Here is a 21704-nt window from a genome sequence, read left to right as displayed (position 1 = left end):
TTGGGGAACTGTAGCAAAGGAAGTCCTGTAGCTGAGAGTACGGATCCGTTCTGTTGCCTGTCTCCACACGTGGCGGGACCATCTGAACCCCGTCTCATTATTTATTACCTTGTTCCACAAGAGGGAGAAAACACAGACCACTGCATGCTGGGCCAGAGAAAAGGAAGAATTCAGAACAGAGCAGAGGCTCCGGAGAGCGACTGTGGTTCCGAATCACTGAGGTTGTTTTAGCATAATCCCATGAAGGAGGAGACAGGAGCCATCTGTTGAGATGGTGCTTTATTACACAAAGCCCTCCACAGGCATTTTCAGATAGGCCCCTCCCATGAGCTGCGGTGGAGAGCCCATTCTGCTGCCTGCTGAACGTCGCCGCTTCAAGGGCTCTCTGTCAGGCCCATTCTTGTTTATTTTGTGCCAGCGTTTCCTCAAAGTATGTGCTCCGCGGCTGCCAAATGTCCCTCCTGGTGTGCGCTCAAAAAGTTCTGCTCCAAACCCCACTACTGCTCATTTCCTTCTCAAGTGCTGACTGTTTCCCTTGAAGTCGCTGGAGTTGACTCTGAAACCTTAAAGGCCTCAGTGGGAACGAGCGAAACCACAGATACACACAGCCCATTGTGCCTCTGCTCTGCCGGTTCTGATTGCCAGCGCGGTTTGTACACCCAAACGGGCTGCAAGGGTTAAGTAAACTCCGTGGCTCACTATGACTTCACAGCCCTGGAATTCTGCAAAGCCAGGATCCTCAGTACACTGTGGCTGGCCTTAGAATCTTTGGGTGTGAAAACCACTCTCAGCTCCTCAGCCCGGGCTCTGGTTCCTGCTGCATGGCTGCAGAATCTATTAAAGTCCGGCAGATGAATTACCCTGACTCCGCCACAAAGCCTGGCTGCCCAGTGGACTTGGGGTTCCTGAGTTGTTTGTCAATGGAGAGTGGCGGTGAATGGAACAGGCCTGTGCCTCAGCCTGGCATGAGGTGGCACCCTAGTGGCTGTTTCCCGCCTTGGGAATGTGCACTGTTGATATTCTCACACAGAAACCATGACGGAGTTCTGAATACAGCTCGTTTTTGAACTTCATTTGTAAGTCCTTGGTATGGCTTCCAGTGCCCAGACCCATGCACATAGGTTTTGTAAGAACCACTGACCAGAGTCTAACCTGACGTGGCAGAAATACTGAAGCAGGATTAACTCGGTGGAAAGGCACAATAAGGACATAAGACTTGGGTAGGAATAAACTAAAACTTGAAAATACAAATTGTTCTTATGTAGAAAGACGAATGAAGAAGTGAATCTCAGATAAGAAGGAGAAGTCTCCGATACCCCATTCTTTGGGGGTCACCACTCAAATGGCTGCAGATCTTTCTGCCTTTACTGGAGCAGGATAACTTAGAAACTTGTTTGAGCGGGCAGCCCGTTGGCTCTCTCTGTTAAGGTACACAGTAACAATGCCCAGGACACAGAAATTATTATTTTTAAATAATTTATATTCTTAAGCAAGGTCTTCATTTGAAAGAAACCATTTGGGTTTCAGCATTAAGAGAAGAAACAAAAAGACGATGATAAAAAATAGACTCCAGCCCCAGCACGAGCAGTCGCTATGACCTTGCCTTTGTTTGCCATTACACAATTCAATGGCAGGCCACTCAAACTATGCTCTCGATCAATATCCTATTAAAGCCGCACAAAAAGTCTCCATAAACTTAGTGGTTAGCTATGTTTATAAATGGAACTCGGCATAATTAGATGGTCAATAGCAGGCTCTACTAGTAATTTTAAAATGAGCATCACACGTCTTTGGCGTAGAAGCCAGAGCCGCCCCTTCTGGAAGGAAGGTACGGTGTGCAGTGGACAATAGGTTGGAAGGCCTTTTAAAAGATCGTGTCTACATCCAAGATGCAGCCTTTACAGAAAATCTGTTAAGTTAGTTACATAATAGAAAGTGCTGATCAGTCCCTTAATTTTTTTTTGAGTCTCAGCTACTTTATTCTAAATGTATTACAGCATTGCAAATGCTTCATTTTCTAGTTTAAATCAAGCCCCCACATGGAGAGAAAATAATAAATGTTGCCACACTCTTAGGAAGAAAAAAAAATCAGTCTGTCTGGCTTAACTTAACAGATTTCCTCCAGTATAATTCAATACAATTTAAAAATAAATGTTGAAATTGGATTATTTATGAAGAATGCTTTGTCATAGAGTTTTTTCCTTTGACTCATTTGGGGTAAGTGTCTGGATGGGAAAACAAGAAGCAAATGAGAGGGACTGGCAGGACTAAGATTTCCTACCACCTCTTTGAGAGCCCATTCACGTATGGGTGGCTCAACATACTTCTATCCCATCCTCACCAACCAAATGGGATGAGCTACTAAGGTGACCTACCCAGATGTTGGCTTTGTCCTCAGCTGGTCCTGCCCTACTATTAGGCATGTGTGTGTCCTGTGTTGGGTATATGTCCTAGTCATTGTTTGTGCACTACTGTGTATGTTACAAGTGGTGGGAGTGTGTTTCTGACACTGGACAGCACTGGGCATGAGTGTCCTGTGCTCTGTTAGACTCACACGTGTGCCAGTCCTGGTTAGAGCCACTAATGACTGGGTTTGGGCTCTTTGTTCTCTATCCTCGGCTGAGGCCTCTGCTAAGTTTACCAGATTCTGAGTACTCTTAGGATAGACACTGGACCCTGGGAAAAGAAGCAGACATAATACCCTGATACACATTCTAATTCGTTGTCATGGTCTCTTTTTGTAGGTCCATCAATTGCTAATCTTTTCTAAGTCACTCTGCTCATACTTTCTGTGGTTAGTGCAGACTATCCATGATCAAAATGGCTATATGGCTCCATGAGTAGTTCAGGATTTATATTGGGGATGAAAGCTTAAACCTTAATAGCTATAGGACTTTGGTAAGTATTTATAATGCTCCTTGTCTATGTTTCCCTCGTAGGTTATAATCATTTATTTAATATAAAATATTTAAAGTCCTGACTATATGCTGAGCATAAATCTGAGGGCTAAAACGGTGTTGCGTCTCAGGAACATAGCAGAGGTAAAATAAGAGGATCCCTAAGGTTGAATTACTGAGAGCCCAATAATGGTAATTTCTATGATCATTGCTATGAATCAAGCCTTTTCCCTTGACCCTCTACTGTGTGTTCTTGAGCTGATCCTTGAGCTGACCACTATCAGCAAATTGTTTAAAAACATGCACATCTGTATAATTAAGAATTTCCAACTTTAGGACTGAGTCCTAATAATTGGTTATTACAACCGTTGTAGTGCTCACTTCAGTTAACTGTGACAAAATAAGAACATACCAATACTGTTCTTACTCATCTATCTAGAAAATTCTTAATCCTTGTGGTTTTAGCCAAAGCCTACCTTTCTGCGGCATTCTGGGTAGCTAATAGGTATTTAATGGGTAACTGAGTGTTCAAAAATCCTCATTCTGACACTGGCAGGTTGCAGGTTGTAAGTGGTCAGCCGTTAATGGGTTAACCATATCTGCATTTTAAGTAATACCTAATTCTATAGTATTTAAAAATATGCTTCTATTTCTGAGCAAAAATTCAGGAGATCACTACTGATAATATGCCCTTTAGTAAATCTTTATTTGCTATATAGGCCCCACTTTGAAGAACAGATGTTACTATCCAATGAATAACACTGGGAAGCTAAAAAGCTTCCTTTTGATTTCCAAAAGCCTGATAGAAATTCTTCTGCCCCACAATAAGGACCCAAAGTGTGCTGAGAGTTGGTTTGGGATATCTGATCATAGCTAACTGTCATGGATTGGAAAGACCGTTGTTCGTAGACATGTCTGGGAAGAGACAGACTAAGCTCACTCAGAAAAGTTGCTCCACACAACAGTTGCTAAGCTGAGCCATGATTAATAGGAGTCCATAATTAACACCCAGTAAGTGGAGGAGGAAAAATGAAGCAGGAAAATGATTCAGTTGTTGTTGCTGTTGTTTGTTACTGCTATTTTGTAGACAGGTAATTAGAGGGTTATTAAAAAAGGACTCTGTTGATACAGCTAATGGTCAATACCAGCGTACTCCTCTGGAAGGAGCTTATGTGTAGAAGCCCTTCCATGGTTTATAGATCATTGTGGTAAGACGACCTTTTATGCCATCAAATCTTCCCCTGTCAAGAAGACTGAATCCCATGACTGAGGCTTTATCTTATCCTAAACGGGTACCACATCTGACTTCAACCAAAAGCTTAGACAAGATGATGCTGCTCTAAGATGCAGAAAATCAATTTCAGTCCCAAAGGCAGAAGCCACTAATGCAAGAGATCAGTGAGCATCATTCACTGCCTCATGGCCGCTCTCCTGAACCTAGTGTGAGGTCCTGCATCCAGGCCTATAACTATAACTAGCTATAACTCCTCATGCTGAAATTCTGGAGAAGAAAGAAGAGGACACAAAATCCTTGCTACTATATGGTGGTAACTTATGTCATGAAACACATCTCCCCAGTGACCATGAGACAGCAAGGACAAGGAGAACAGGCTACGGCTCCCTGTTTCTTTAGGCAGAAATACCTGAGATCAGATCCCTCCGCTATCCCTGCACACTTTGCTAAACATCACCGTTTATTTTCTGATTTGGAAATGAGAATAATGTTAATATGTTCCCTAGGGGTAGTATAGGATAAAATTATATATCTTATGTACATTATCTGGCGCATAATAAAAATCAGCAGACAGGAGTCCTTTGCTGTTTTCATTAGCATGCTCATTTGATTGTTTTTCAATTCAGTAAACATTTGTTACATGTATAATCTGTGAAATGACCTATGCTGTATGCTAAGAGGGCTATGTAAATAAGAGACAGCTCATCCTTTGTAGAGATTACGTCTGAGTTCCTCACAAGACATATTATATGTACTCAAGTGCCTAAGAATAACTTACAAATTAAACTTAGAGTAGTTACCTGTTAAAGGCAAACAAACCTTTATGATTCAAAGTGGAATATAACTCAGTATCAGTGAATTCAGCCTATTTTAATAAAGTTGAAATAGCTTTCATGAATAAAAATTTATGTGCTTCTCATACACACACACACACACACACACACACACACACACACACACACAAGTTCCTTAACTTGTGTCCACAAGGCATGGCTGTGTGAGTGAGGTGATCTGTGTGTGCTAGCAACTGCTTTTGTGGGGTTAAAAGCATTCTGTTGACTTTTGGCAACGAGCACTGCATTTCAGAAAAGAAAAAGAAAAGCATTGCTTAAACCTTTTCATAGCAGGCAAGCTCACATAGAGGGAAATCCATGTCTTAGTTCACTGCCTTCCTTTTATGTTCCTCTTTGAAAACCCTACTCCCCATCTGCATTTGGCCACTCCTCCAAAACCAGGGGTAGAAAGGGGAGATCAGCACATGGTTTACAGACCAGAAATCTGCTTGGCGAAGGAGTTGCTGAAGGCTGTGGTGTAGAAGCTGCAGAGAAAGTACCTTTATGATTGATTTCCATTCAAGTCAGACTGACTGCAGCGTGGTCATTTTTCTAGCCCGTAACTGCTCACCCTGCAGCGGTCTGCTATCTGCAGGGCGTCTGAATTATAGCAGTCTATGTCCGCGTTACCTCTTACACAAATTACTTACACTGGTTTCTTTTTCCATGCAAATTCATCAGTTTTACAGCCCGTCATAGCCACAGTCAGGAAACTCCGGCAGAGAACACAAATTGATAAAATGAGTTAATTTGACTATACTTATTTTTTTTTCTTTCTAAAAGCCCTCTCTTTTAGGCAGTGTTCAGGAAACATATTACAGTAAAAGGGAGATAACAAAGGAGTTGGATTTTCTTGCCATAAATTACTTTCCAAGTTAATTTCCTTTAACGATGATTCCAGATTCGCCAGTTTTCATAGCATTGTGTGTCTTACAACTGAGCCTTTGATGGAAAGAAGAACAAGTATTTTCCCATGTTCACTCCTTTTGTGGCAGTGACATGGACTTTCTTACAGGACCTTTGCCAACGGAATGCAAAACAACATGAAATTGTTCCGGCATAGAACTGTGTGCTATTGTTGGAGTCCCCAGCCCCCAGTCTATAGTGCAAACTCCAAACTCTCTGGGAGTGTTTTTTGGTCACACAATTGAAAGAAAAAGATGTCTTAATTTTTCATGGTTATTTTATGAGTTAGAAATCAAGTGCTGAGTCCTCATAGCCTTGGGAAGGGATTTATGGCCCTTGGTCCTTTTTTCCCCCTTTGTGTGTATTGGGGAAGGAGCATGCCGATCTGAGGAAAGGACAGCTATGATGTCTGATCCCTAGACTGCAAGCCTCTCAGGGGCAGAAGTTTCCATGCCCTGCCCACTGTTTTCAAGCATATGAAGCAATGCCTAAGGTACCAAAGAGACTCTTGGAATCTGCACTGTCCCAGGAAATTCAGCCTCTGTGTGCCTTCAACTGTAGGCTGGACGCATGGGTAGACGTTTTGATAACACTTCCTGAAAAGTCCTGCCGAACAAGACCTACACTCAGCACCGTCATCTCCCAGGCAGAGGAGCCTAGAAATTTGGATAGGATTTTTTTCCCCATAGTTTTCTCTTTCCAGCAATGCAGCCCGGAGCAGATTGTCTCTGGTGGATGGCAGAAGTTCAATAACCACAGCCCTCTCCAACTGCTAATGTGTACAGAAGAGCAGGTCATCAAGAGGGCTGGCTCCCGAAGTAACCCCTTTCTTCCAATAGCCCACATTACTATAATGATGTCTTAATAGCAAACCATTTATTAAGAAATGACACAGAGTACATTCGACTCATGACAGGAATGAGGGGGAAGGGAAGATGCATGACTTAGAAATAACATCTGAAGGCTCAATTTCCAAAGTTAACCTTCTGAGAAAAACTCCTTGGTGAACAAGATACGTAGGCTAGAGTAATTGCCGTCTTTCTTAAGAAACAGGGGCCTCTTCCTCTATGCCTATGCGTATTTATAGAAGACACTTTCATTTTTACTCCAAGTCGAGGGAGGTGGATGGGGATGGTAACTATTTCCTTAATTCAAAGTGTATTTATTGATCTTCAACTGTCTATACAAAGGGGAGTGAGCTGTTTCAGGGTGCAGAGGCAGTTCTGGGATATGGATGACTTCAGGTCAGGTGGTGTGATCTGTCTTCATGACTTGGGCAAGTTGTTCTATCTCTTTGTGCCTGGGCTCTTTCTTAGTGGCGCTCTGAGGATTAAGTGGGAGGACAGGCTTAAAGATCTTAGCCTAGCAGCTGGCCCATGAAAACCGCGTAAGGGAGTGATGATGATGATGGCGGTAGTGCTGGGGCCAGTTTTGCATGGTTATCATCATTATTTTGCTACATGGCATTAGTACTTCCTAGATACATGGTGTGCTACGGTCTCCAAAAGCCTCCCCACCGTTTCTTTCTGGTGTTCTGTCTTTATTGCTTATCAGAGGCTCTGCCAGTTTTCCAGATGGGAGACTCGGAGAATGCTATGCCTGTTAGAGGGACATTGCAACAGGAAGCCTGCACGTAGGTGTGAGGCACTCTCCTGGCCCTACATAGGGTATGGGCTGCATGCATGTACAGTGACATGAGTACGTGTGAGCCAGGACCTTGTATGGAAGGCACAGTTTGGGTGTCTGCATTGTTAGGCTTAGTTAACCCAGGTTGAGAAGCTCATTCTCATTTTAGATTCTGGAATGCTTTAAAATTTTAGATGTGCATGTTTGCCAATCTCTGAAATCACAATGATTTCATTGAGCACTTTGGATCAGGCTGTCTGGGGCCTTTGCTGCGTCCCCCTTGACTGCAAGCTACATGAAACATAGGAGGTCAATATAAGGCCCATTAAGGAACACGTATGTGGGCTGAGTTATTTTTTAAAATCTGTGTAGAGGTAGTGCACTGTATTTACATATTCATGTTTCTTCCTTCACATATTCTGGCTCCCTTGGTATTGTAAAAAAAGGTAACAGAGGAAGGAGACATTTTCCTAGAGCAGATCGCACAGCACGTGAAGTGTTCAGAGGAAGGGCCAGCATCCACCACTGTGTAGCTAGGCCTCAGAGTTCGCCCACTCCTTCCAGGCCTTGCCTCACCACTCCTCCTTACCACAGGGGGCTGCCCCCATGCTCAGGGCCGAGGAGCTCCACTCTGAAATTTGTGAAGAAAACCTAAATTCAGATTCTTGACCCTGACAGGCCTTTCCATTCTCTCTGGTTACCAAGGCTGGAGGGCCCAGGAGGCCCCAGGTACAGGAGCACTTGCCATAGTATTATGTGCAGGCCGCTCCAGTAATGATGAGTGGCATGGGACATCTTGCATAATAGCCCATTTCATACATAAAATATTGTGGAATAAAAGATGAAATTATGCAAATAAATTGAGTACAGAAACAAATGATAGAATGAGTAGCAGCATTATTGAGTGGAAACATGTTTACACTATTGTCAAGATGAGCTAAAGACCCCTCTCTTATTAAAGCTTGTTGTTGAGACAGGTGCTCGATTTTCAGTTTTCCGTATCTTAGTAAAGAATTGCTTTTACATGACAGCTATGCTTGAGATTTAGTCATTGCTATTAGCCAACTCCATGTATAGTTTTAGAAATTGCTCTATACTTTCATGTCTTCAGACTCCATAGTTACTTAAGGTACTCTACAGTTCATCCTGCCTCCCCAGCAAGCATCCTGAGAAGCCCTCGTTCCTGTTACAAGGAGCTGCCAGTAGGACACAGAATGTCCTGATTGGTATAACTGATACCTGGCTCCTCCTGGCCATCCTTGGCTCTCATCTCACCTCATCTTCTTGTTTAAATGACATCACTGCCTCATGTTTTACCAACTCAATTCTTCAACCACCCCTTCTCTCCCATGCTTGCTCTCATGAGTGAGAGGTATTTCTAGATTATAAATGCAAAACCGATGGTATCCCCAAAGGCTGCTGGCCCCTCTTTTTCTAGTGATTAAAACTCAGTACAGCCACCTGCATATATGACCAGTGTTGATTGATTGCCTCCGGCTGCCAGGGGTGATGCGTAGACACTGGCAATCTCACTGCAGAGGTTTCTACTCCCAGAGATGCTAAATGCATTGATGGTTCACAAACTTCTGATGCTCCAGACTCAACTCTGGACTCCTGAAGAAAAGACCAGATCCTTTATGACCTAACCTCAGCCATCCATTGTGACTCTACCTTAGCCATGGTTTTTGTCACTCTGTGTCCTGTGACACAAAGCTGTCAGAAACCCAGTCAACATTTTCTGTTCCCTTATCTTTAGGCTCTTCACTCTACCCAGAATTCCTACTTTCCTTCCGGTTATCTGTGTCCCTCCTGTCCTTTCAGCACCCAGATACATTTTTTCAGGCCCTTTTACTGCCTTGAGCCTCTTCCTCCGAAGCTGGGTTAGAAACTCACTTCTGGTGCCAGTTTCAGGATTACTGTGTAAAGGCTTCTCAGCTATCTCTACCTTAACCTGCCAGGTTCCCCTGTAGTGTGTTCATGGGCGATGTCTCTGGTCTACATGTCTTCTGCTCCCAGCAGTTATTGGTAATAACAGTGCTCCATGATCATTTCTTGAGTAAAATCTGGGCTCGTGGTGTTCCTAATTACCTTTTCTCCTAATAGATATTAATGTATTGAATGTATTTCTCTACATTGGTGGACTTAATATGTATATGTTATATTTTAAGTATATCTACTGTACTTCTTTTACATAATATTTCAAAGAGGCTTCTTGAACCATTAGTCTCAATGTGGAATTTACAGTTTTAAAAAAAGATTGGTAGGTGTGACTAATTTCATTCAAAAAATACTTGTTAAGCTATTGTAGGCAAGGCGTCTAGAAGTGGGAAGATATAAAAATACAGGTAATCATGTCTCCAAAATGATTCACTATAAAGATAATAGATAGGATCAATTGGATCAGAAGTTTTCAAAATCTGCTATGAAGTATGGGTAGCAACTACTTCAGCTTCACGGGCCATGCGATCTCGTCATCACTGCAGTTCTTCCTGTCCCTGCTGCATGCCGTGCAAGCAACCCTTCTTTGCAAAAACGTAACTCATACACACAAACACACCAAAAAAAATCAAAATCCCACCAAATTAACAAGCAAAACAACAGACCTCAAGATACAGATGTATGCAGGGAGTTCATGTGCTACAAAGACAAGAGAGTGCACAGTTCCCATTGCAGGAAATGGGAAATGGGGGCCTAGATGGACGATTCACTCTCATTAAAACTCAGACGGAATTCCAAAATACCGATAAGGAGACGCTGTTGGGATCAAAGGAAGAAAAACCTAGAGAAAATTTGAGGCAGTCATTTTTGAAAAAAAAAATAAGACTAAAATATGAGAGGTATTTTCATTTAAAACATCCAGGAATGCCGCAAGCTTGGTGACAGTTTACTGTTACAGAAAGGAAAAGATAAAGGGCGCCTCGGAAAGAATGCACTTTTCTGGTGTGGACCATCTTTACTGTCAGTGTTCCTTTGATGTCACAGTTTATTCGTGTCTATTCCGGATAAGCTTTGCAGATAAATGCCAACAGAAAATATGTTCCATGCTACGCTAACATCAGTTTCTGTCGATCTGGAATCCATAGTACTTAACTTATGGTTTGTTTGTTTTCCTCTCTCTAGCACCAATCGCTGCAGGAACCGGCCCCAACTTTTCTCTCTCTGATTTGGAAAGTTCCTCATACTACAGCATGAGTCCAGGAGCAATGAGGAGGTCTCTACCCAGCACATCCTCAACCAGGTGAGTGAATTGGTGGCCTTCCAAGAGGCTAAAACACAGAAAAGCACACCTTGATTTTGAACTCTGAGCTTGCTGGATATTTAGCAATGTGTCTATAACAGTAGAGGGTACAAAAGAAGTGGGGTAAGCCTCAATAGGCTATCTCATTAGAGAGACAAAGCAAATATACATGAGACAAATAGCAAGTCATACACACACACGTGCACACACACACAAACGCACGCACGCACGCGCGCGCGCACACACACACACACCAGTAAGAGAACCAATTACTTCAGGTGTATTCCATGAAATAAGCATGATTTGAATTAGTTTTGTCCAAAATGGTGAGGTGCTCCACTCTGAATGCTTTAAGGCGAGGCAGGAAAGGCACGGTGTCTGGATGAGGGATAATTTGAGTGAATACATGGAGAAGAGTGATAATGGATGCAGCATATTCTCTGGGAAAGATGGCTGGGCTTGGCTGGGGAAAAAGAGGTGAGTGCCCTGGCTTGCTTGGGATATGGTGGGAACTGAGGACACTGGCCTATGCACCCTGGCCACAACCTTTTTAGCCTGCTGGACCCCATAAGTTCCCCAAAGATGCATCTGATTTGGTATCCTGGTATGAGGTTATAAAAGAAATACAGGTCAGATAGCAGGATAGGGCCATACTTTGGACCCAGGTGGTCCAGGAGGCCTGCAAAAGCCAAGGTTGGACAGCACAGCTTCCTGTGAGTGCCAGACTTCCTGATACCCTTAGTTAACTATCAGAGCCAACATCTGGAGAAGCACTTTGCAAGACCCTGCTGTCTCTAGATAACCTGTACCGCGGGGCAGGGGATTAGGCATCAGAGCCATGGCGTTCCTAACAAATTGGCTTTAGCACTGGACTGTGACAGCCAAGAAAGGAGCAGAGTAGGGCTGCCAATCATGTTTGCGGCTTTGCAGAAAAACATTTATCAAATGCGATTTCTGTTCGGCATTTATGATTTAAAATAATGCCCAGAGCGTGGACATTCTCCTTGGTGTGGGAATCTACCTTACCTTTATGAACAGTGTCTTAAGCATCAACTTGAAGATAAATCAAGCTGTCATTTCGAACACTGTATTATATCTTCAGCATTGTTTAAATGTCCTCCTTGGTTCATTACAGTATCACCTCCACAAGAAAACAAAAGTCTCAAATCCCAAATGCATTTATAATAGAAAAGGGGGATTGAGAATACATTTGGGTGTTAATACACTTGGAGGATTTTTAATATTTGCTGCCAGAAGAGACAGTGCACTCTGTCAACAATAAAAGCTTTGTAAATACTTACGGGTGGAGCTTAATTTAAAAGTGCATGGGTGACTTGTTTTTCACATGTGAGCCTCTGTCCCATGGACCTCTCTTGCAGTGTTCCTTTCCTCCTGTCCTTCCACACACTCCTATTCTGTAAATAACTAGTCCTGATAAGGAGTTAATTATAAATATTACTAGTTAATAACTTAGTAATGTTTGATTTTCTTTTGTTGTTCTCTTCCTGAGATGTTTATTTATTTATTGTTTTATTAGTGTGTAGGTGTGTGTGAGAGAGAGAGAAGGGGAGAGAGAGGAAAAAGAGAGACGGAATATATTCAGGTGTGCTTGCAAGGATGTAAAATAGAAGCTAAGGACAAATTTTTGGGAGTCAGTTCCTCCTTTCACCTTTACATGAGTTTCCCAGAGGGAACTTGAGTTATTAGCTTTTCTCAGCAAGCACCTTACCTGTTGAGGCATATCACTGCCCACAATAAAGTGATGAAAAAAATAAAGAAAAAAAAAAGTCCTTCAATATATAGACTCAACAGAATTATCTGTATCGCATTAGAAAATATGCCTTGATGAATGGCCCAGAATCACATACAAAAAAAAGTTTTAGTTGTCTCCAGCAGACAAGTTTGCCATCGCAGCCCTGGAGCCACCGGCACGCAGAGTAGTTCAGCAGCTTTCCAGGGCCATAGCCCCAGTAGAGACAGGTCGCCATTCAAATTTGGGGCTTCTTCAATTTACAAACCATAGCTATTTGCAGTGAATTGTCTTAGTAACAATGGTGTATCCAGGAACCATAGAATGTGGGGTCCCAGCAAAGCAGTTATCTCAAGTCACCACCTCACCCTGGTCCATGTGGCTGTTGTCTGAGTATATTGCTTTCTGAGTGGCATAAGCTTGTCTTTCCTCCCAGTCTGGCTCTATGCCCTTTGAAGGACAGTGTCTCTTCTCCAACTCAGAAGCAAACAATAGGCACAAAGTATTTTTACTTGGCACCATGGGCACCAAAACAAATCAGAGGAGCTTTGCACACTGACAGGTAGAGATGTTCAGATTGGTTGATGTGAACACTCAGTAAGGGGAATGGTTTTGCCTTGTGGGTACAAAGCAAGGTGTGTCTCATGTATTAGGAAGCATGCAGTAGAATCCTTGTATTAGACAGTCAGGATCAAAAGACAGAATCAAGGACCAGTTCATTTATAAAAGTGAAGATAAAGTAAACAAAATAAGCATGAGCTGTGTTTCCCGTGTGTTTTATATTGCAGCAGGATGGGCATCTCCAAAATCACAGAAAAGTTGGATAAAAATAGGAATAAGCGTTTTATTCTAAAGAACTTTGTCACGATAGTCATCCACGTGCAGGTCATAGGATCAGTAACTGTGTCTCGGAAGCCCCCTGCCTATCCTTCTTAGCACTGCCAACTTTCCTTCTTCCTGGATCTTCTTGTCCTTCTATCCACACATCCAGCTTGCAGATGCTGAGCCAGTGTCCATCCTGAATGTCCTCATACGCAAGCTCAGGTATCCCCACCTGTGCAGTTCACACTTGAATTTTACTAGCACACTCCCAAGAAATCCCAAAGTTTTAGAACTCAGAAATATATTAACAAGGAAAGAGCAGCACACAGTGGAATTGACCTCTGGGGTTGGATCTCATTGAATATAGATGCTTGGCTGATCCCTCGTCACAGAAGCTTTGGAGTACTTATAATAATCTGACTGGAGTAGACACTAGAGATCAAAAAATGATACTGATAAAAAAGATGGAAATTCTTAATAAATAAATAAATTAAAATAAAAAATAAAAAATAAAAAAAAAAGATTACAATGGGAAAAAAAAAAAAAAAAAAAAAGAAAAACATTTATAGATTCCCCCTGGGAAGGGGAAATGGACAAGATCTCCTGACAAAATGAATGTTGGGGGAGAAGAGGAGGGGGAAGAAGAACTTGAGGGAATGAGATAGGTGAGATGGAGGAAAGACAGAGATGGAGAACAAGGAAAGAGATATTTTGATTGAGGTAGCCATTGTGGGAATAGCGTGAAACCTGGTACCCAGGAAATTCCTGGGAATCCACAAGGATAATTCCAGCTAAGACCCCAAGCAATAGTGGAAAGGGTTCCCAAACTGGCCTTCCCTTGTAATCAGATTGATAAGTATCTTAAATGTCACCATAGAACCTTCATCCAGCAACTGATGGAAATAGACAGAGACTCTCAGTGGTACACTTGGCTGAGACCAACTGAAGAGTGGGAGGAGTGAGAATATGGGCACAGAGGTCAAGACCACGATGGGGACACCCACTGAAACAGTTTACTTGAGCTAACCAACTTCAGCCGGACAAAGAAGGAACCAGCATAGGGCCAAACTAGGCCTTCTAAATGGGGGTGACAGTTATATGTTGGGGCAGACTGCAGGGCCACTGGCAGTGTCACCAGGACTTATCTCCACTGTCTGTACTGGCTTTTTGGAACCATTCTCTTTGGATGGATATCTTGCTCAGCCTGGATATACTAGTGAGTGCCTTGGTCCTTCCTCAAAGTAATATGCCTTACCCTCTCTGAGGAGAGAACTGGTGGAGTGGGGGAGGAAGGTGAGGGGATTGGGAGGAGGGGAGGGAGTGGGAACTTGGATTGATATGAAAAATGAAAAAAAGATAGTTTGTTTTATTTTTTTAAAAAAATAAATTAAAAAATAAAATAAAATGTGAGATTGAAAAAAAAAAAAAAAAAAAAAAAAAAAAAAAAAAGATGGAGAATCCTTGGGTTGTCAGCCAGGATACAGTGGACATCACTTGCACTTCTTATTCCCACGACCTCAAAGTTCTGCCAGTCAGTTTCTCTAAAAGTCTTCACGTTGGGGGTCAAATCCAGAGCCAGATAAATGATCACATCCGGATACACGTGAAAAGCGAGGAAAGGAGTCTGGGGAAGGGTGGTTAGGGCACCAGCAGGTACAGAAATCTCCTGGGAAATGAATCTGCTACTCCCTGAGCCATGTCAACCTGTATCTGTGCCCCCTGGGTGCAGTTGGGAACTTCCTTCAGTAAGCACGTCACGTCTATCCCCAGACATCACAACTGCCATTGTAAAACATGTAGTCAGTTGTGTAGGGTGCACTTGAGCGGGATCCAATTAGTCCTGTTGGTCATCCGCATACATAAAACTCTGGGTAGTAATAGAAGAATCATGGAATACCAAGGCAGCACCACTCCCGGGGGGGCGGGGGGATCCTACCTGCATCCCCACAGCTCTTGCAGTCTTGCCAGAACAGGCAAGTCTGGTATTTGACTGACTGGAGTATACCAGAGGTTTTCACCCAACTTACAGTCTTCTAAGTTGCAAGATGATTTCAAGTGGCTGACAGTTTTAAAACACAAGTATTACTAAGTGTAGAGACAGAAACCGGAACCCATATGGAAAGGAGGGCACTCCTTATTAGATCAAGAACCTTGACCAAGAGATTTGCTTTAAATTTGGCCCCTAGCTACCTGCTTGCAAGGCAAGAAGGGGAACCAGTTGGTTAGAACATTTGTATTTTCCATTAAAAGAGATAATAGGATTGTGTTGAGAGACACTAGGGGCTTGTGCTTTTTATGTATTGAAATTAGTTTTCAGTATGTAGTATGTATAATTGCAAATAAAGAACATGCCGTCGCCACATTTTACATAAAGCAGAAAAGGTTTTTTTCAAGTGGTTACTTTTCACCAAACTTCCAGAAAAAGGAAGACCATTCACCAGGCAGTTCAGACCCGACCTGGAGTCCTAAATTAGCATGGTACCAGAGGGCTGCTTCCCTGCAATCTGGTTTTAATGAGAATAGAACTTAAAACCTAAGAATACTGAACCACCCACGTGAATGATTTAAATTTCTTACCTAAATTGTGTCCTGTGCATTTTAAAATTCAGACTGTGGCAGTAACATTATCTCCCCTTACCCAGGTTATAACCCCTCCTTTTTCCTGCTGCCATCCCAAGTCTGTTCTCTGCACTACCCAGCCACTTCTCCACAATGTCACATGTCACACCTATAGAGGACTTCAGAAGTCTTTGTTGCTTGTAGGATAAAGTCCAGACTTACCGTATCCTCTCTGACCTCCATGTTCATCTGTTGGGCCCCTCCATTGGTTTATTGGTTTCAGTATCTCAGGAGCAGTTTTATGTGTATCACACCTGGCTTATGCCCCTGCTGCCAGGCACCTGCTCTTGGGATGTTACTCAGTATCTGGTGACCTTTACACCATGAGCTCAGCAGTGAGGATGGATGCTGCCCTGCCATTCTACGTTCCGCTGCGACCCCAGGGGCCAGACATTAACCTCTTAGATTTTGAGGCATGGAAGTGTCATGGGGCAAAGAAAAAAGGTCAAGGTTAGAAAAAAAAAAACTTATGAAACTTGAGGCAATGGCAGTTTGCCAAAAAATACCGAGGGTTTTAATATTTTTAAAATCATACAGTGCCTGAGTTGTGCATTAGTGGGGGCAGCCTACTCTAGCCACTTCCTGTTTCTATTGCCATCTCATTAGCCCTTACACACAGCTCAGGAGCCCCTCTGCCCTGAGGAGCCCTTCCCAAGCTCCAGGTCTAAGTACCGGCGCACCTCCATCCGCAGCCAGTGCATGGTTCCTTCGTGCCCCCTCTGTTTTCCCTGGGCCTCTCCATCTCTGTTCTTGGAGAGCCATGTCTGGCTCACCACACTGTTCCAGGTCTGAGTGCTGCCCTTGGCTGGAGGAGCTAGCTACACAGCCAGTGTCTGATGACTGAAACCCAGAGCGAGTTCTTCCTCCTGACACGTGGGCAGGAGGCTTCCCACAGCCATTGCCCAGAGTGGGAGACCTGCGTGCACAGCAGTGTGTTCCTGGCCCTCTCTGTCCGCTCACTAGAGCAGACATCAGCAGCAGGCGATGTGCCCCTGCTGTCCAACCCTCACACTTCACAGTGGGGAGGTTCCTCAGTCGCTCTTCAGCTCGAAGGAAAGAAATATACTGCAAAAATTCCTCTGTCATACTTCTATAGAAACTGAGTCTTCCTTCACACGAATGAAATAAAATGTCATTTTTCTCATCTCTGTGTAGGACATAAAAGCCCCTAGACGACTGTATGTCTGTGCTCTTCCTTATCTCAAGGCAAAGCACTCACTCCTTCCTGCTATTTTGAGCCATTCTGTTTGGCATTTTATCTCTGGTGCCTAAAGGAGTATCCGGACTACGTGATGTGTAGTAAATATCTCTTTTTTAATGAACGAATCCAAGTGGAAGATGAAAAATGCCCCCCAAGCTATCAAAGCATCCCTAGAAAGATAATGAGCCCTGCTTTTTATTTACTTATTTTTAACCTTTTGGGGGCTTCTGCAGAGAATTGAATAAGTTTCTAGACGTGCTGCTAATGACCACACCTGAGCCATGCCTATGGCGCTAGGATAGTTGGGCTTCCTAAGTGGAGGCCAAAGCAGAAGCCAACCACTGACTCCGCAAAGAAAACAAGGCACCAAATGGAGGGGTCGCAACAACTTGATCAGTAAACACGAAGCCAGAGCTTGGGCACATAGGCCAAGGTTGCGTACCACGTCCAGTTGCACAACTCCACAAGAGCCTGCAGAGGGTCCTAGAACTGCACGTTTTTCCAGTGAGGTGTCCAGGAGAGAGGTGGCTTAGGCTCTTCTTTGTTTCTTCCATCAGCTCTACCAAGCGCCTCAAGTCTGTGGAGGACGAAATGGACAGCCCTGGTGAAGAACCATTTTACACCGGCCAAGGGCGCTCCCCGGGGAGCGGCAGTCAGTCCAGTGGATGGCACGAAGTCGAGCCAGGTGAGCAGGGGACGGTCATGAGCGGGAAGGAGACAGCATGCACAGGTGGTCCTATCCTCACACGTACAGCGGCAGGGAACAGCAGATACAGCCGGAGTGAAAGGCAGATGAGTGTGTGTGTCTCACTCACGGCTGTCCCCTGCATGGAGCCCACAGGTGTTTCATTTTGCTTTGGTCGTTGTCGAGCTGAGGTCTCTCACTGTGTAACCCACAGGGGACTCAAGCTCCAGGCTTTATTGTTCCCCTTGTCTCCAGGGTGGTGGTTTTCTTTTGTTTTTATACATACACGCCTTTTGTTTTTTTTTAAGCATGCTCTAGTATTTATAAGGAAAATTATCAAATTCCCCAAATCTATGGATAGCAGTATAAAGCAGAACAAGTCTTCTATGCCACAGATTACGTTGGATTTTTATAACGTACGAACATTTGGATGTTTTTTCCTTGTTGTTGGTTTCCATCATGATTGTTTAAACACTACAACTACTTTTATGTCTGTCTGCACGAACCTGGGTACATTTCTGTTGGTCTAACCGTGGGGTCATCAGCGGTGGCTGTAGAATCTCAGAGCAATTATGATATCAGCAGCTTCTGGAGACCTTAAAGTCTGCCCTCCATGTGGCTTAGGGGAATGGGCTCCAATGCCTTCGTCAATACAAGTCAAACCTTAACATCTGACCTCCATATAGCTTGGGGAATGAGCTCCAATGCCTTTGTCAATACAAGTCAGATGGGTAAAAGATAAAGAGACTTGGGAATCATCTAAAGTGCAGTCTTCGCTTCAGTGACAGGGCTGTGTGCTTACAGCCAGACTACACGGCCTTCCTGTCAAACCCAACCTGACCGTAGTAAGAGCTGCTTCAGTGCTCTTGAGGATAGAGTGAAGTGATCTGTGTTGTCCACTTAAGAATTATATCCAGCACATAAGGATACAGAGAAAAAAGAACAAATTCTCGGGCTATCCCTCCTCACTCCAGTCTCAAAGTAACTGCCTGCAAGAACAGACGGGCACCAAGAAAATCTTGGAACTAGCCCCTCATTTTCCAAGCTTACACCTCCCTCTCCTCCCCAACAGTTTTTCAATATACAAACTCTATGGCTATAGATGGCTTTATATGACTATAAAGAAGCCACAGAAGGGAGATTTTAGGGTGATGGAGCCATCTGGATGCTGATCATGGGAGTTTCCATAATCGATATAAAGTCTGACATTCACAGAAGTGTGCGCCTCCTCCCTACCTTAGCTGCATTCTGTCCTGATTGAAAACAAGTACCATGCCGGGCCGTGGTGGCGCACGCCTTTAATCCCAGCACTCGGGAGGCAGAGGCAGAGGCAGGCAGATCTCTGTGAGTTCGAGACCAGCCTGGTCTACAAGAGCTAGTTCCAGGACAGGCTCCAAAACCACAGAGAAACCCTGTCTCGAAAAACCAAAAAAAAAAAAAAAAAAAAAAAAAAAAAAAAAAAAAAAAAAAAAAAAACAAGTACCAATGAACCCCCAAGCCCTACCGACTGGGTTGTTTTAATCTTCTTCCTTTATGAAAATGTAAGACTCCTGTGTGATTTCCTTCTGCCCAGTGCCCTCACACAGCTCCTGAGTTTACCCACTCAGCAAACTTCAGTTGAAATTTCTGGATCAAGTATGATGCCACTCCCGAGAACTCCAGGGTAGATGACGCGGCAGGGGCTCCTGCTTTCAGGGGATTTAGAGCAGGTGCAGAACCAGAGCAGACGATCTTGTGTTGTGCGTTGTGAGGGACACAGGGGTGCCAAGATCTGCTAGTGTCCTTGTCTCTGAATGTCATCCATGCAACACTCCAGGCGTGGTGGCTGTCCTCAACAGGCTGCTCGTCCGTCATCTTTGTCCGCACGTATATCAACCAGCACTTAAAGTGCCTAAGAAATAAAGCCAGGTCAGGCGAGAATGCAAACACTGACTTTCATTGCCAGTAAACCATGCCCCCTGTGTAGCGCTGATGGAAAGTTTATGTGTACTGAAAAATTAAAAGATGGGAAACTTTGTTGAGCCCTGCTTCGGTGACAATTAGAATGAACTATACAGGTGTGGAACATGTGTGCAGGAGACTATACTCACATGTCCCATGTGTACTGAAGCTAGTTTATGACGCTGACAGACACAAAGCCCCACACAGTGAGTCCAGCCCTCCCAGCCTCCTCCTCTTCTTCTCTGGCATATTTGGGGGCTGTGGTGTCCAGTTGGACAGAACACTTCAGCCTGGTAACTCTCTTACTCACAGCGGTTCCCATTCATACCTACACATTGCGAGTCAAATGTTTCTAAATCCTAACATCTGTGTCTCCGCACCCTTTGCCAGCCATCAGATAACTAGGTTTAATGGTTAAATCCTCTTTGCATGGAGAGATTTTTTTCCTTTCCTTCTTCTTAAAGAAATCGTGTTCCTGAAAGGATTGCCCATTGTCTGTCCTTGTTTCATTAAAGAAAAATGCAATCTCATGGCAATATATTTTTGGGGACTGGAGAGCATAGTGGATGAATTTATATTTGGCCATATTCAGCATAGAAAGTCATAATTGAAACAGGGCCTGAGGGGACATTAAAACACAACCGAGGGATGTTGCACATGTTCATGGCGACTTTGGTGTCATTAGCTCACACCAGCCACTTTAAATGGATAATTTATGCCGCCAGATGGTCCTTTTTGGGGATTTTCCATCAAGCCCAATCCCCTTTTTGGCACAGAGAACACCTTTATGTTGTTCCCACACTTATCCGGGCCTACATAGCTTTTCCCCAGGGGTACAGTTAATTAAGTGGGAGGCTTTTAGTGGTTCACTCATGTAAATTGCCTTCAGAAATATGTTGGGAATTATGTATATCCAAATGCATGGGCAGCCTGCGCTTGGGATAATTCTCCCCAACAAGTATGAAGGGCACTGGGTCTATGCTTCTGATGTGACACAGGAAGCAAGGCTGTCCTCCCGCTCCCCTCTGAGAGCTCGGCATCTGGGATAGGCCTCACTGAGTTTCCAGGGCTCCCTAAGTATAGAGGCCTGAAGGTGGCCAGGAGAGACTTCCCTCAGCAACAGGAAGACGGTGAAAAGTGAAGCGGTGCAGACTTCCGGTAAATTACGCGCATGTTTTTCAAATGGTTCATCTCAGCACTTCCGGCACCTGACTCTGCCTGTCTGTGCAGCAACCCACAGGCCAGGATGCTCGTCTGAAACGCTAGGCAGTCTCGGGCTGGCTTCTGCTTCTCAGTGCTCCATGCGTCCCTCCGCTTGGTTTCATTCCCCTGTTGTCTCACAACTTGGTAGGACTGGATCTGGTCGTGCACTGTGACGTGAGCCCCGTGAAATTCTGTCCGTCAGAACTCACATCCCGTCGATGGCTGTGCAGTCTACACAGGTGACAGGTCGGCCATGAGATGATGATGCAAATGATTAGGAAGGGCTGCGGCAAAGTCCTAGCTGTGCCTGTGTTTGTCGGTTAATGTTCTTCAGAATGGGCAGACTCTGGTGTTGTTTGTTTGCTTGTTTGTTTGTTTGTTTGTTTGTTTTGAGAGCAGCTTGCCTAAGCCCACACTGATGGTGTGTCTGTGGCCAGGATCTGTCTTTGGAACCAAAGTTGATGCCAAGATATAAGCTCACTTCTGTATTTAACCTCTTGAGCATGATCACTTAAGCTAATGTTTCAAGGTCTTGTGTTCCAGACTCATAGTTAAGTTAAAAATGTCATAATAAAAATCATAAATAACTCGCTAGAAAGACCTGAAAATTCCCTGTTTTCCTTATCTCAAACTCTTATCATGGAACCTAGGTCAGGAAAAAAAAGATATGAGCTACTAAAATACACATAGAACAGTATATATAGGCGGAGTATGAACTTAATGATGAAATATCTGTCATATCATCCATA

General features: G+C 43.8%; 1 protein-coding gene across 3 annotated transcripts in view; it reads left to right on the top strand.

Annotated features, from left to right (window-relative positions):
• Nfia (nuclear factor I A) overlaps nucleotides 1–21704 on the top strand; it is a 338635-nt gene that overhangs the window by 223653 nt on the left and 93278 nt on the right. For all 3 annotated transcript variants that reach the window (XM_041652193.1, XM_041652192.1, XM_041652191.1), the window contains exons 5-6: nucleotides 10617–10734; nucleotides 17684–17811. In XM_041652193.1, coding sequence (XP_041508127.1) covers nucleotides 10617–10734; nucleotides 17684–17811 — 246 coding nt within the window. The remainder of the gene's footprint in view (nucleotides 1–10616; nucleotides 10735–17683; nucleotides 17812–21704) is intronic.

This window comes from Microtus oregoni, unplaced genomic scaffold (assembly GCF_018167655.1).
Source record: "Microtus oregoni isolate MIOR12 unplaced genomic scaffold, Mior012 000005F_ref0000423, whole genome shotgun sequence".
In the NCBI taxonomy this organism is placed as follows: Eukaryota; Metazoa; Chordata; class Mammalia; order Rodentia; family Cricetidae; genus Microtus; species Microtus oregoni.
The sequence above is the reverse complement of the archived record's forward strand: the minus strand, read 5'-3'. Positions and strand labels throughout refer to the sequence as shown.